The sequence below is a fragment of the Monopterus albus genome, unplaced genomic scaffold (assembly GCF_001952655.1).
Source record: "Monopterus albus unplaced genomic scaffold, M_albus_1.0 scaffold127.1, whole genome shotgun sequence".
In the NCBI taxonomy this organism is placed as follows: Eukaryota; Metazoa; Chordata; class Actinopteri; order Synbranchiformes; family Synbranchidae; genus Monopterus; species Monopterus albus.
In genome coordinates this window covers 1,152,643-1,165,712 of record NW_018128007.1, presented here as the reverse complement: position 1 = coordinate 1,165,712, position 13,070 = coordinate 1,152,643, and the positions used below count along the sequence as shown (strand labels likewise).

At 39.2% G+C, this 13,070-nt stretch overlaps 1 protein-coding gene across 7 annotated transcripts in view; it reads left to right on the top strand.

Moving 5' to 3' along the window:
- The first annotated feature begins 5,631 nt into the window (after window positions 1-5,631).
- ppp6r3 (protein phosphatase 6, regulatory subunit 3) overlaps window positions 5,632-13,070 on the top strand; it is a 54,039-nt gene continuing 46,600 nt past the window's right edge. For 5 of the 7 annotated variants that reach the window (XM_020612681.1, XM_020612678.1, XM_020612676.1 and 2 more), the window contains exons 1-3: window positions 5,632-5,868; window positions 9,290-9,451; window positions 9,548-9,781. In XM_020612681.1, the coding sequence (XP_020468337.1) occupies window positions 9,555-9,781 (227 nt within the window). In that variant the 5' untranslated portion in view covers window positions 5,632-5,868; window positions 9,290-9,451; window positions 9,548-9,554. Of the gene's footprint in view, window positions 5,869-7,061; window positions 7,134-9,289; window positions 9,452-9,547; window positions 9,782-13,070 lie in introns of all 7 variants that reach the window. The other 2 variants (XM_020612675.1, XM_020612677.1) reach the window with 2 other exon arrangements.

The following is a 13,070-nucleotide window of genomic DNA, read 5'->3' as shown; positions in this document are numbered from 1 at the left end:
TGTTGGGGGTAACGCGCTACCAAAGTAACACATTGCATAATATTATAACTTGTCATTATGATGAAGTAATACAACGCATTACTTTGCACACTTAGCAATATAAATTACAGTAATGTGCCAATACATTTTCAAATATAATTGTGATTTTTTTTTTTTTTTTTACAATTAAATTTTAATGTGTTCTGGACAAACTGAATCTCCTCAAACATCTCACCTGTCAGCGGTCAGACAAGCCTCCTGTTTGTTTCTTTCTTAGCACCCTCACTTTTGGGAAAAAGGACAGCGCACTTATTTTTTTCAATTGTACAGTGCCTTGCAAAAGTATTCGGCCCCCTTGAACTTTGCGACCTTTTGCTACATTTCAGGCTTCAAACATAAAGATATAAAACTGTAATTTTTTGTGAAGAATCAACAAGTGGGACACAATCATGAAGTGGAATGAAATTTATTGGATATTTCAAACTTTTTTAACAAATAAAAAACTGAAAAAATTGGGCGTGCAAAATTATTCAGCCCCCTTAAGTTAATACTGTGTAGCGCCACCTTTTGCTGCGATTACAGCTGTAAGTCGCTTGGGGTATGTCTCTATCAGTTTTGCACATCGAGAGACTGAAATTTTTGCCCATTCCTCCTTGCAAAACAGCTCGAGCTCAGTGAGGTTGGATGGAGAGCGTTTGTGAACAGCAGTTGTCAGTTCTTTCCACAGATTCTCGATCGTATTCAGGTCTGGACTTTGACTTGGCCATTCTAACACCTGGATATGTTTATTTGTGAACCATTCCATTGTAGATTTTGCTTTATGTTTTGGATCAGTGTCTTGTTGGAAGACAAATCTCCGCCCCAGTCTCAGGTCTTTTGCAGACTCCATCAGGTTTCCTTCCAGAATGGTCCTGTATTTGGCTCCATCCATCTCCCCATCAATTTTAACCATCTCCCCTGCCCCTGCTGAAGAAAAGCAGACCCAAACCATGATGCTGCCACCACCATGTTTGACAGTGGGGATGGTGGGTTCAGGGTGATGAGCTGTGTTGCTTTTACGCCAAACATAACGTTTTGCAGTGTTGCCAAAAAGTTCGATTTTGGTTTCATCTGACCAGAGCACCTTCTTCCACATGTTTGGTGTGTCTCCCAGGTGACTTGTGGCAAACTTTAAACGACACTTTTTATGGATATCTTTAAGAAATGGCTTTCTTCTTGCCACTCTTCCATAAAGGCCAGATTTGTGCAGTATACAACTGATTGTTGTCCTATGGACAGAGTCTCCCACCTCAGCTGTAGATCTCTGCAGTTCATCCAGAGTGATCATGGGCCTCTTGGCTGCATCTCTGATCAGTCTTCTCCTTGTATGAGCTGAAAGTTTAGAGGGACGGCCAGGTCTTGGTAGATTTGCAGTGGTCTGATACTCCTTCCATTTCAATATTATCACTTGCACAGTGCTCCTTGGGATGTTTAAAGCTTGGGAAATCTTTTTGTATCCAAATCCGGCTTTAAACTTCTCCACAACAGTATCTCGGACCTGCCTGGTGTGTTCTTTGCAAGGAGGAATGGGCAAATATTTCAGTCTCTCGATGTGCAAAACTGATAGAGACATACCCCAAGTGACTTACAGCTGTAATCGCAGCAAAAGGTGGCGCTACAAAGTATTAACTTAAGGGGGCTGAATAATTTTGCACGCCCAATTTTTCAGTTTTTTATTTGTTAAAAAAGTTTGAAATATCCAATAAATTTCGTTCCACTTCATGATTGTGTCCCACTTGTTGTTGATTCTTCACAAAAAATTACAGTTTTATATCTTTATGTTTGAAGCCTGAAATGTAGCAAAAGGTCGCAAAGTTCAAGGGGGCCGAATACTTTCGCAAGGCACTGTAAATGTCAGTATTTTCACCTTGTTGCTGAAAAAGGACAAAACACTGTGAAAAACCATAACTTCTGCCAAAGCAGTAAAGTGCTTTCTACAGCTAAAAATAACACATGCAATTAAAAGAAATATTTAGAGAAGGTGTACTCAGGGGTTAAATTAGGCTGGAGCCCATTGGAGCTGAGCTCTGCCTCCTGACATTCAAATGGTACCCAGCCAGAGCTGCACTCCATCTCCTTCAGTTTCATAGAGATGTAGGCATTCAAAGTGTCACTCCTCTGCTGCAATAGGTGGCCACGTTTCAGAACTTTTGTAAACTTCATACTTTTGAAATATTTAGCTTTATTTTGAAAATCTTGCCCCATTCAAATGAATGGGGACATTTTTGCTTCTGCATACTTTCAGCTATTAAAATGTTCAGCTGTTCAAGGACATTCATGCTTCTCTTCAGAATGTTTGTAAACGTCATACTTTTGAAATATTTAGCTTTATTTTGAAAATCTTGCCCCAATCAAATGAATTGGATAATTTTGCTTCAGCACAATTTCAGCTATCAAAATGTTCAGCTCTTCAAGGACATTCATGCTTTTCTTCAGAACTTTTATAAACTTCATACTTTTAAAATATTTAGCTTTATTTTGAAAATCTTGCTCCATTCAAATGAATGGGAAAATTCAACTTCAGCATAATTTCAGCTATCAGAATGTTCAGCTCTTCAAGGACATTAATACTACTATTCAGAAGTTTTCAAAACTTCATACTCTTGAAATATTTAGCTTTATTTTGAAAATCTTGCCCCATTCAAATGAATTGGATAATTTTACTTCAGCATAATTTCAGCTATCAACATGTTCAGCTCTTCAAGGACATTCATGCTTTTCTTCAGAAGTTTTCTAAACTTCATACTTTTAAAATATTTAGCTTTATTTTGAAAATCTTGCTCCATTCAAATGAATGGGAAAATTCAACTTCAACATAATTTCAGCTATTTCAGTTATCAAAATGTTCAGCTCCTCAAGGACATCCATGCTTCTATTCAGAATTTTTCTAAACTTCATACTTTTAGAATATTTAGCTTTATTTTGAATATCTTGCCCCATTCAAATGAATGGGAAAGTTCTACTTCAGCATACTTTCAGCTAGAAAATCCATTCAGATGTCAAAATATTCAGCATTTTCAGGGCGATCCTTCAGCACTCAGCATCCATACGCATTTTCTTCAGAAAATGCATTTCTCTAGTTTGCTAATGCATTTTTAGGTGGCTACGCTAGTTTAACTCATGGTGCATGACAATGCGCACTGTGTGCACTCTGATTGCGTACATGCATTAGTCTGTCCTACTTGGCTTCATAAGGCAGTGAATGTGTGGACTCTCTAGGCTCTCTCCATGTTTTTGATGGTTTTAGTAAAATGAATGACATATTCGATAATGTCAGCTTGCACATTGTTTAAACAGCAGTTAAGATATTATCATAGATGGTATATATCGCATACCCCTATTGCATATTTTTATGATATTTAAAGAGTTTTTTTTTGCACATTTCCATTAGCAGCTGAAACGTGTTGGAGAAAACACAAGCAACCAAAGCTGAGCCTTACTACTGACCGCTTTTGTCCACAATGATTGGTTGCACAGATTTACAGTAATGGCAGATGAACTGAAAAGAGTCAGGGACCTTGTACAATCTACAAAAACAAAACAAACAAACAAAAAAACTACAGCGTACAATATAACGTTATAGTATATTCTCATATATTTCATCTCATATTTCTTCTGCACTCTTTTAGCTGCTGTTCTTTGTACCACTTTCACATTCACACAGTGTCACTGGCCTTCTACAAAGTGGCAGGAAGATGGCAGAGGTGGCCACAACAGTCCCCAGGAATTTCAGTGTATGCATAGTGTCTTATCGTCTGAGCCACTGCTGCACACTGCTGAGTTATTTAGGTGAGTTAAGCTTTAAAATGTTAGCAAATTTTTCTATGCCCAGCAGCAAAGCTAATAGCAGATAGTTTATGCTAGCACAAATGCAGCAATAATAACTTGTAGTAGTTAAAGTGCCCATGGCATGCTCTTTTGCTTGTTTCCAGCCATTTAATGTTTAATCTCGGGTACCTCTAGATTAGCCTGGCACCCCTCATAACTCCAAATAGTCTGTAGTTATTTCAGAATGATACAACCAGAGATCCTCTTCCTAAAAACAAGAGGATAGTTTCTGAACACGCACACCTCCTGTTGCCAGAGTTGTGTTGCAAGTGCACAGCACAAGGAACCACAATGGCATTAATTAATTTGAATGTCTCCTCCATAGATACTGTAGGTAAACAACAGTATATGTACTGATGATGAGAGATGTGTAACACTCGAAACAAAGTGGGTAACTGAGAAACGCGAACATTTAACTGGCATAATGCAGACATAGTAACTTTCAAGCCTTACAACAATTCTCTCTAAACAGAAACAAGGCATTAACAGACACGCAACGTGTTTTTTTTAAACTTGCCGTTAAGTCCCACTGAGTAGCGGAAACATCACTCGCTTTCAAGTAGGTAAATCCAACCAGTAGTCGCTGTGTCTTCCCCCTCACGACCACATACAGTCCCAAAGTAGTGAAATTATTTCCAACAGGTAGCGTAGCACCGACAATAACATCATGGATTGTTAATCCATTCGTCCCTGGTAGGCTAGTGGTTAAGGCGCAGCACTCTCGTCTCTGTGGCCCGGGTTCGAATCATTGTTGCGTCAGTGTAACGATTTGCTGTGACGACCCCTAAATGGGAAAAGCCGAAAGTGATTTTCATTGTTAATCCCCTCATTAACCAGCAACACATCACATGCACCAGACACACTGGTCTCAAGCTGTCAAAACAAACAGGTACTATTCTCTGGGAGAATCCAGCGTTGATAAACTGATCATTCACTGCCATGAGCACTTCACTCTTAGAGTGTAGGTCTGCTTGTGGTTCCTAGAGTCCACAGAAGTAGAATGGGAGGCAGAGCCTTTAGCTATCAAGCTCCTCTCCTGTGGAACCAGCTCCCAGTCTCAGTTCGGGAAGCAAACATCTTCTCTACCTTTAATAATAAACTAAATACTTTCCTTTTTGATAAAGCTTATAGTTAGGGCTGGATCAGATGACCCTGAGCCTTCCCTTAGTTATGCTGCTATAGGCCTAGACTGCTGGGGAGCCCAAATGATGCTCTCAGTTTTTATATTATATTATTATTATTATTATTATTAATAATATCGGTAGCCTTCCGGCTCGTTGTAAAGTGTCATCAGACGTCTTGCTTATGATTTGGCACAAATAAAATTTAATTGAATTGAATCATTTCATTAACCGTTTGTTTATTTATTTATAGTATAAATTTTGTCCAGCACACAACCAAAGGTGAAAATCACCCCAAAATATATTTATTGTACTATCGTCATTTCACCACCAAGGGCGTGTTCCTACAGTGCGCGTATGTTCGATTTAAAGTGCAAAGCGACCGTGCGGGCGGGGTTAATGTTTTACACTAACGGAGTTTCACAAAAATTTGAATTTTGTAACAAATAAAATAATCATAAATAATATCTTAACTTCTTTCGTTATTACAGGAGCTTTATTAAATATATGTAGTTAATTTAACAGAATAAACTCCGCTCATCTGGACCACGCATTAGTTACACTTAAATTAAACGACGCCTTGAAGTGGCAGGCTCTGTATCCAATGAAACTTCAAGGCTTGGACTGAGTGATATGATTTCAACCAATAGATTTTCTGTGACAATATGAGTGACAAACATTGCATTTGTAGTGGGGGAAGGGGTCGCTGAAGTTGACGGAACCGCCATCTTGAAAAGTGCTTTGAGCTGAGCTCCTCTTTTCGCGCCGTCAGAGTCAGTTTTAAACGCGTTATTTTCTTTACCGGGGTTCCGTGTTATTCATGTGTTCGTACTGTTTAGGCCCGGAGGTGATGGGAAGATAAATTGCATGCTGGAGACTCGCCGTTTACCGTTGTCTATAGGTAGGTACACTTGCCAGCCCGTGTACTTGTTTGGTGTTGAAGAGACGATTGAGTCAGTAGTCTTGGGGAAGCCGGCTAATGTTAGCTGGCTAGCAAGAGGCATACTTGTCTATCTTAACGTTGTGCTGTCAGACACTCTGTACATCTAGCTATAGCAAGGGTAACGTTAACATTGCATATCAGTTTTAGTAGGTATAATAAAGTAATAGCGTTATGTATTAGGTCAGCTTGACAGCCAATTGCCGTTAGCCTCCAAGCTCTTTAATATTGGTTATAAGTTCACGGTAACGCTAATTTGTTCCCCTTTTTAGGTGGCCAGGTTAGCTAACAGTAGCTACCGATAACGTTAGCTAGCTAATGACGTTAGCCAGTTTGCCGGAGCCGGTGTGTTTCTGTTGCGTTAGGGCTGTTTGGGGTTCTGGTATGTAAATGTACGACTATAACGTTACAGCAATACTATTTTGGCAGCAAAATATAAATGTCGCTAGTCAGTCTAACCCTGTATAAGACAGGCGGTTGTTGAAATTATTAGTTGGTGTTTACCGGTCCTGTTTAACGTAGCAAGCAAACAAATGCGTTTTACCTTATTTTATTTGTTTTACTTTTAAGTGCGGCTGGTAAGTAGTTTGGAAAATAGTCAATCTAATGGTCACACGCTGCGGTTGCTACAGCATTCTGGGACATGTTAGTCAGTTATTAACGTATTGATCAGTTTGGTATCGGTCTTGTGACAGTGGCTGCTGTACTAGGGCATCATGCACTTTGTTAAAGCTATAGGAATGTGTGTTTTTTTTATTGCTTTTTTTTTGGTTCCTTATTTTAATTGCCTTTAACGTTTGGTAACTTGTGTTCCTTACTGTTATTTTATTGTGTTTGAGGGCTGATTAAGGTTTCACCATGATAAAAGGATAAACTGTATCTCTTGATGACTGTCTGAATAATGTGTGGTTATGGATGTATTTTATTTATTTATTTATTTATTTATTTATTTTTTGCCGTCCCTGGTAGGCTAGTGGTTAAGGAGCAGCGCCGGGGTCGAAACGGAATCGGGGTTGCGTCAGGAAGGGTATCCGGTGTAAAACACGTGCCAAATGTCAACATGTGAGTCGTTAGATTCGCTGTGGCGACCCCTAGAAACGGGAAAAGCCGAAAGTGACTTTCTTTCTGTGGATGTATTTTTTTTATTGTTGCAGTACATCTACTGGGGGTAGACAGCTGTTGCTGTGTTAATACCTGTAAAAGGGAAAAGAACGTGAAAATACTAGGTAATAATTATGAATAGCCACATTTCAAAGTAGGTTTGAGCTCACAGTGGCTAGCACCTAACATTTTTTTTTATTACATACATTCATGGCCAGACATATCGGCCCGTCTGCATTTCTGTCAGGTAATGCACCACTTCTCCCAGAAAATTGTGCAGTCACAAAGTCTTTGGTATTCTCATGTTTATTTCTTTTGTTAGTGTTGGAACAACACAAAAAAGCAGAGAAAGAAAGCCAAATCTGATACACTGTTTAGGTTATAATTTATTAATTCGGTAACTTTGGAATCTGTGAATATGTGAGTATTTCTTACCAGGACATATTTTATGCTACTTTATTAAGTTTTGATATTTCTTCAGGAAATAAAGTAGCCATTTAGATTCAGAATATCTGGTCAGATGGAGTAATGCGAAATTGCAGATTTGCTCCAACATATTCAGAAATGTGAATACCAGCACACCAAGCTGTCCCCACTGTGTTCGCTTTCCTGTTCATCATCAGACTCAGACTGCACTGAAATGTCCTGCTGTATCAAATTGAAAGCTGATTACCCACTCAAAGTACAAGTATCTGAATAGTCAAATAATTGGGCCCAGCCATATTAATGAGGACTGTCAGCCTACTGGCGAGCTGCATGTAAACAAAACTCTAATCTTAAACATGTTTTTACAAAGAGTGTAAACGATTATGTGGGAGAAGTGGTGGTTATTTGACAGAAATGCAGAGGGACCAATATTTTTGGCCATGACTGTAAGTGCAGCTGGCTGTGAGATGGTTGACAAAGGGCTGTCTACAAAGTGCAACACTGAAAAGAGATATTACAAAAATATTCAGTAGCTTTGCTCTAAAAGGATAAGGCTGGTTATTTGTTATATTAGACGTTTTCACAGTTTCCCAGAGAACTAGATTTTACTTGCTGCAGCATTAAATCTATATGTGGAGGTCAGTGGAGATATTGTGGCTACCTGCCATAAAATGGGAAACAATGGTCTTTTCAACAGCAGTGGTATATTTCCCTGATGTGTTTTTAATAGTTTTTGAACAACAATGGAGGTCTGTGGCACAGACAAACAAGCTGGTCCAAGACTTACAGCTGACAAACATTAAATATGAATAACTGTTGGTGTTAGTTTCTGTATATTGATTGCTGAAGATACGATTAATATAGGTGACTGACCTTATCCTTAAAACACATTTTTCCAAACTAAATTGTGATATAACCAACAGAACCCCAGTGACATATTAAGTGACTTTGGTGAATAAAAGTTAATATTTTTGTAGTCTCTTTTTGGTGTTGCAATATGTAGATCCCCGCACACTCACCTTGTTCATGGGTATGTCTGAATGAAGCCCAGAGGAACCTAACATAAAAGTGTCCTATGTCTGAATGACAGAAAGCTGTCACTTTAAGACACTGCAGTTTTAGGTATCATGTCTGAAAAGGGCTATACTGTATAATCGGGTGTTGCCGTGCAATCTCAGCTGAGGTCAGAGACATAAGCAATTGTGGATTGTAATTGTTTTGGATAATGCTGTTATTAATGATCTACTTTTTATCCTTCAACATTACATTCCCTATTTTGTCTCATGTACATGCACCATTGTAAAAAAGCCTCTTTAGAAATCAAATTAAGCATATTTGTGGCAAAGATATTGGGGCAGGAACTGGTACTTGAGAGTCAATGATCTGACATGAGAGCAACTCATGATCTGTGCTAAATACAAAATACCTTGCATATGTCCTGATTCATTTTTGTTATAGTTATTATTAATAGCAGATAAAGTATTTCAGAAAGGTGCAGCCTCCCCACTGCCATCAATTACTGCAAAACATGGAGCTTTGAGGCGCCCGTGTTGGGGATTGTAAATACTGTTATTCACTTTAGGGGTGTGCGATATTTTATTAGGTGGTGCTTCAGGCTTTGAATGTGAAAATATATTTTAAGTTATGATTCAGGTTATAAGGAATGTGTAAATATTTTGGCTAAACGTATTATCAACCCTCCCACCCACCATTTCACCACTGGAGGTTTGATGTGTTACGGTCTCCATTTGGCCTGAACGAAACCTTAATTATCAAAATTGCTATAATATCCATATGAATAACAGTGGAACATTCCTTTAACATGTTTCCATCTTTTTCTGTTTATGCCTCACAGGTGTGTGCTGTTGAATTGCTGTATGTGTGCTGTTTGTCAGTCTGTCCCTCATTGCTTGCTTGTCTCCGTCTGGCGTGCCTGGAATGGGCCAAAACTCCCAAAGACTAGAACATAACTCTTTTTAACCCGAGCTCCGCCAGCTGGACTCCAACACACTCAAAGGTAGGCTGAAGATGGAGTTTTTGGTTAACCTAGCTGTTCAGTCATTACAGGCATCTGATCTGATCATCTCTGATGGAAGATCTAATGTGTTTTTAGAGCCAACATGTTTTGGAAATTTGATCTCCACACCACATCCCACATTGACACTCTGCTAGAGAAGGAGGATGTGACACTGACGGAGGTGATGGATGAGGACGATGTCCTGCAGGAGTGCAAGGCCCAGAACCACAAACTGGTTGACTTCTTGCTGAGACCACAGTGCATGGAGGACCTTGTCACCTTCATCACACAGGAACCCAGTGCTGATGTTGAAGAGAAGGTTAAATACAAGTAAGAGAAAATGGTTTCCAAGGGTAAGGGGGAACAAAAAGATCTGGTGTGTTTCCTTTAAAGATGTATTTGCTGTGCTGATTACATGTACTACAACTAGTTCTGTCAGTCAGTTAAAATATTTAATTGCCAACTATCATCCATAGTTAACTCATGATTAATCGCACATTTTTTTTATCTGTTCAAAACACTGGTGGAAGTAACTAAGTACATTTACTCATGTACTGTACTTGAGTACAATTTTGTGGTATCTATTTTCATTTTTTATACTTTTCATTGTACTTTTTACTCTACTATAGGGATGGACACCCTTAACTGTTTAGCCATTAACCACTGATAAGGATTCCAGTTAATACTATCATTTAAATGGTTAAAAAAAAAACATCCTTGGTAGGCTAGTGGTTAAGGCACAGTGCTCTTGCCGCTGCGGCCTGGGTTCGAATCAGGGTTGCATCAGGAAGGGCATCCGGCGTAAAACACGTGCCAAATGTCAACATGCGAGTCTGTGGTGCGATGATTCGCTGTGGCGACCCCTAAACGGGAAAAGCCGAAAGTGACTTTCTATTTAAATGGTTAAAAACTATTTTAAATGGTTTGCTGAAAAATAGGCTATAGGGCCTACATATCAACTCGTGGGCATGTGGTGGAAAGCTAATCAAACATGCTTCCCCAGGCTGGACACTATCTTCGCATTACTGGGACATGGTACCACTGGACTGGCTATTCGCTGCCACGGGTCTCTCAGTAAACGTACTAATCCCACAGCATGTTGACATGTTAGTGTTTCTGAACAAAAACCACTAGGCTGAAAATTTGTTTTGTTAGCCTATTGGGGATTTTGATTATTAAGCTGAGAGTGGAAGAGGAGTTTTTTGGAGATTTCATTGTGCTCTTGGTGCTTGAAGTGGGCCAGTACGTAGTACCAGCACTTCTGCATTTTACTCTATGGCATACAGGCACTTCTTGCAACCTGCTGGCACTATTTTATTCCCTCTGGATTTGAAATATGCTGTCTCTCACTTGGACAACTGTACTGCCCTCGCGCTACGTGTCTCGGTAGAACTAGACAGTCAGTTAACGTTAACTCAGAATCCAAAAAATCAAACAAGGCTTGCTTTTCTTGTTATTTCTTTTAGTCGTTTTCCAAGTTATGATTTTCTTGTAAAACTGTAACAAATACAAACAAACATAGTACATTAATTAAACACAAGGTGAACGGACACTAATTGGACATATTATTTTACACACGAACGTCTAAATGTCTACTTTACATATTAGACCACTTTAAATCAATAATACTGTATTTACTTACAGGCAAATAATGTCCAAAACTCAAATGAGAAGACGATGTCCGTTCTACAACAAGCTAACATGAGCTCAATGGCAAAAACGGAAGTGAACTTCAACAAAGAACAGACCTATGAAAGACCACAAGGTGGCAGCTTACTCACATCCCTATAAACTATCATAATAAACTATCATAATGTGAAAAGCTAAAACTGCATTTCAATGAAAGGCAGCACAACAACAATAAACAACAGGAGCAGGGGTGGTGACAAAGAGTTCCACCATCACTACTCCACTACATGTATTTTTAGAACTTTAGTTACTTTTTATAACCAGATTAATACAAAAAAATACAGTATAATTACATCTCATGGGTCTATGGTGGAAAATTCACAAGCTATCCAGCAGTAATTCACATTAAATGCATATGAACTAGTTAAAACTAGCTCCATGTTTACCAGCTACAACATTAAATGTGATGTACACAATAATACATCAGTAATTACAAGACAATACAATATATGATATACAGGAATGTAAAATGTTCCATTCTGCATAATGAGAACTTTAAGATGTTTTGATGCTAATACTTTTGTACTTCAGTAACATTTTAAATGCAAGATTTTATTCGCAACAGAGTATTTTACACTGTTGATACTTTTACTTAAGTAAAGGATCTGAGTACTTCTTCCACCACTGGTTCTAATGTACCTTAAAGGGACCCGAGGTAACTGCGATTACAGAGAGAAGTCCAGTAGTCTCTGGTGAACACAGCCGTGTTTGTCTGTCCCAACGCTGCCTCCTCCTCCGCTTTCTCGTCTTCATACCAGTTGTGTATCTTGGTTACAGTGGTGGCTTTGAAGGAAGTTCATATGTGGAGTCTTTGGATGCAAATTATTTAAAGCAGACCATTGTCCTCCACAATGTTAATCAGCCTGCAAGCTGCAGCCACTCATTTAGCTATCACTGTTGATTGTAGCGTTGTCCAGGTGTCTCCATTGCAAACCTTCCAGCAAAACCATTGCTGAACAAATCTATAAATATTATAACTTTCCTTTCATATATTGATGCATCAGTCAACATTGCACACATAGTGACACAGACCAAAAGCATAGCTTGTGAAACATGTAGCATCTCCTGTGAAGCTTGTGTTCATGTCTACCAGGTGCATTCACTCTCGTATTGCAGTGTTTCCCATACATTATCAGGGTGTCCGTGGGGTTTTAAAAAGTATTAAAAAGTGATTAATCAAAATCGCCAAATTTAAGGCCATTAAAAAGTGTTTAATTTGGTTTAGAGTTTTTTTTTTTAAATAGGTATTATTTTTTCAGACTATGGTGTCCTATTCTGATTGAAATTTTATCTGCTAAAGTTTGCGCTAGTTCGTTTAAATGTGGGCTTTAGCATATTGGGGCACATAATCAAAGATCCTCGTCTAGTCTCAACTTTGTGTTTGATGCCGACGTCATATTCAGTGGTCGTTCGACGTCTCAAACACTTTGCGCGCTCAGCTCAACTGGATAGCCAACTGGCTAGCTTACGTTGTTGACTAGTTTAGGCGTATCTTCAACGTCCAGACAACCATCGTCGTCGTCATGGGCAAATGCAACTTTTCCGACAGCTGGTTGGAAGACCCAGCATTTAAGGACTGGCTCAGGCCTGCAGTAGGGAATAACCAGCAGGCTTATTGTTCGGTTTGTAAAAAAAAAAAACATAAATGTCAACTGTATGGGAGCTAGCGCACTTCGGTCGCATATGCAATCCACTAAACATAAAAATGGAATGCGCGGTAGGCGAGAGCAATTAACTCTACTCTCAACTTTCAACTTTCTGTGCTGCTGCACCACCACCACCGCAAACTAGTGCCACAGTACAAGCCAATGTTGTGGTTCCAGGAACTACGTCTGACCGCCGGGTGACTATGGACGCCACACCAACACTGCGAGCGGAGGACCCGTGGTGTCTAAACACTGCAGTTAAACACCACTCATTGAACTCCAAC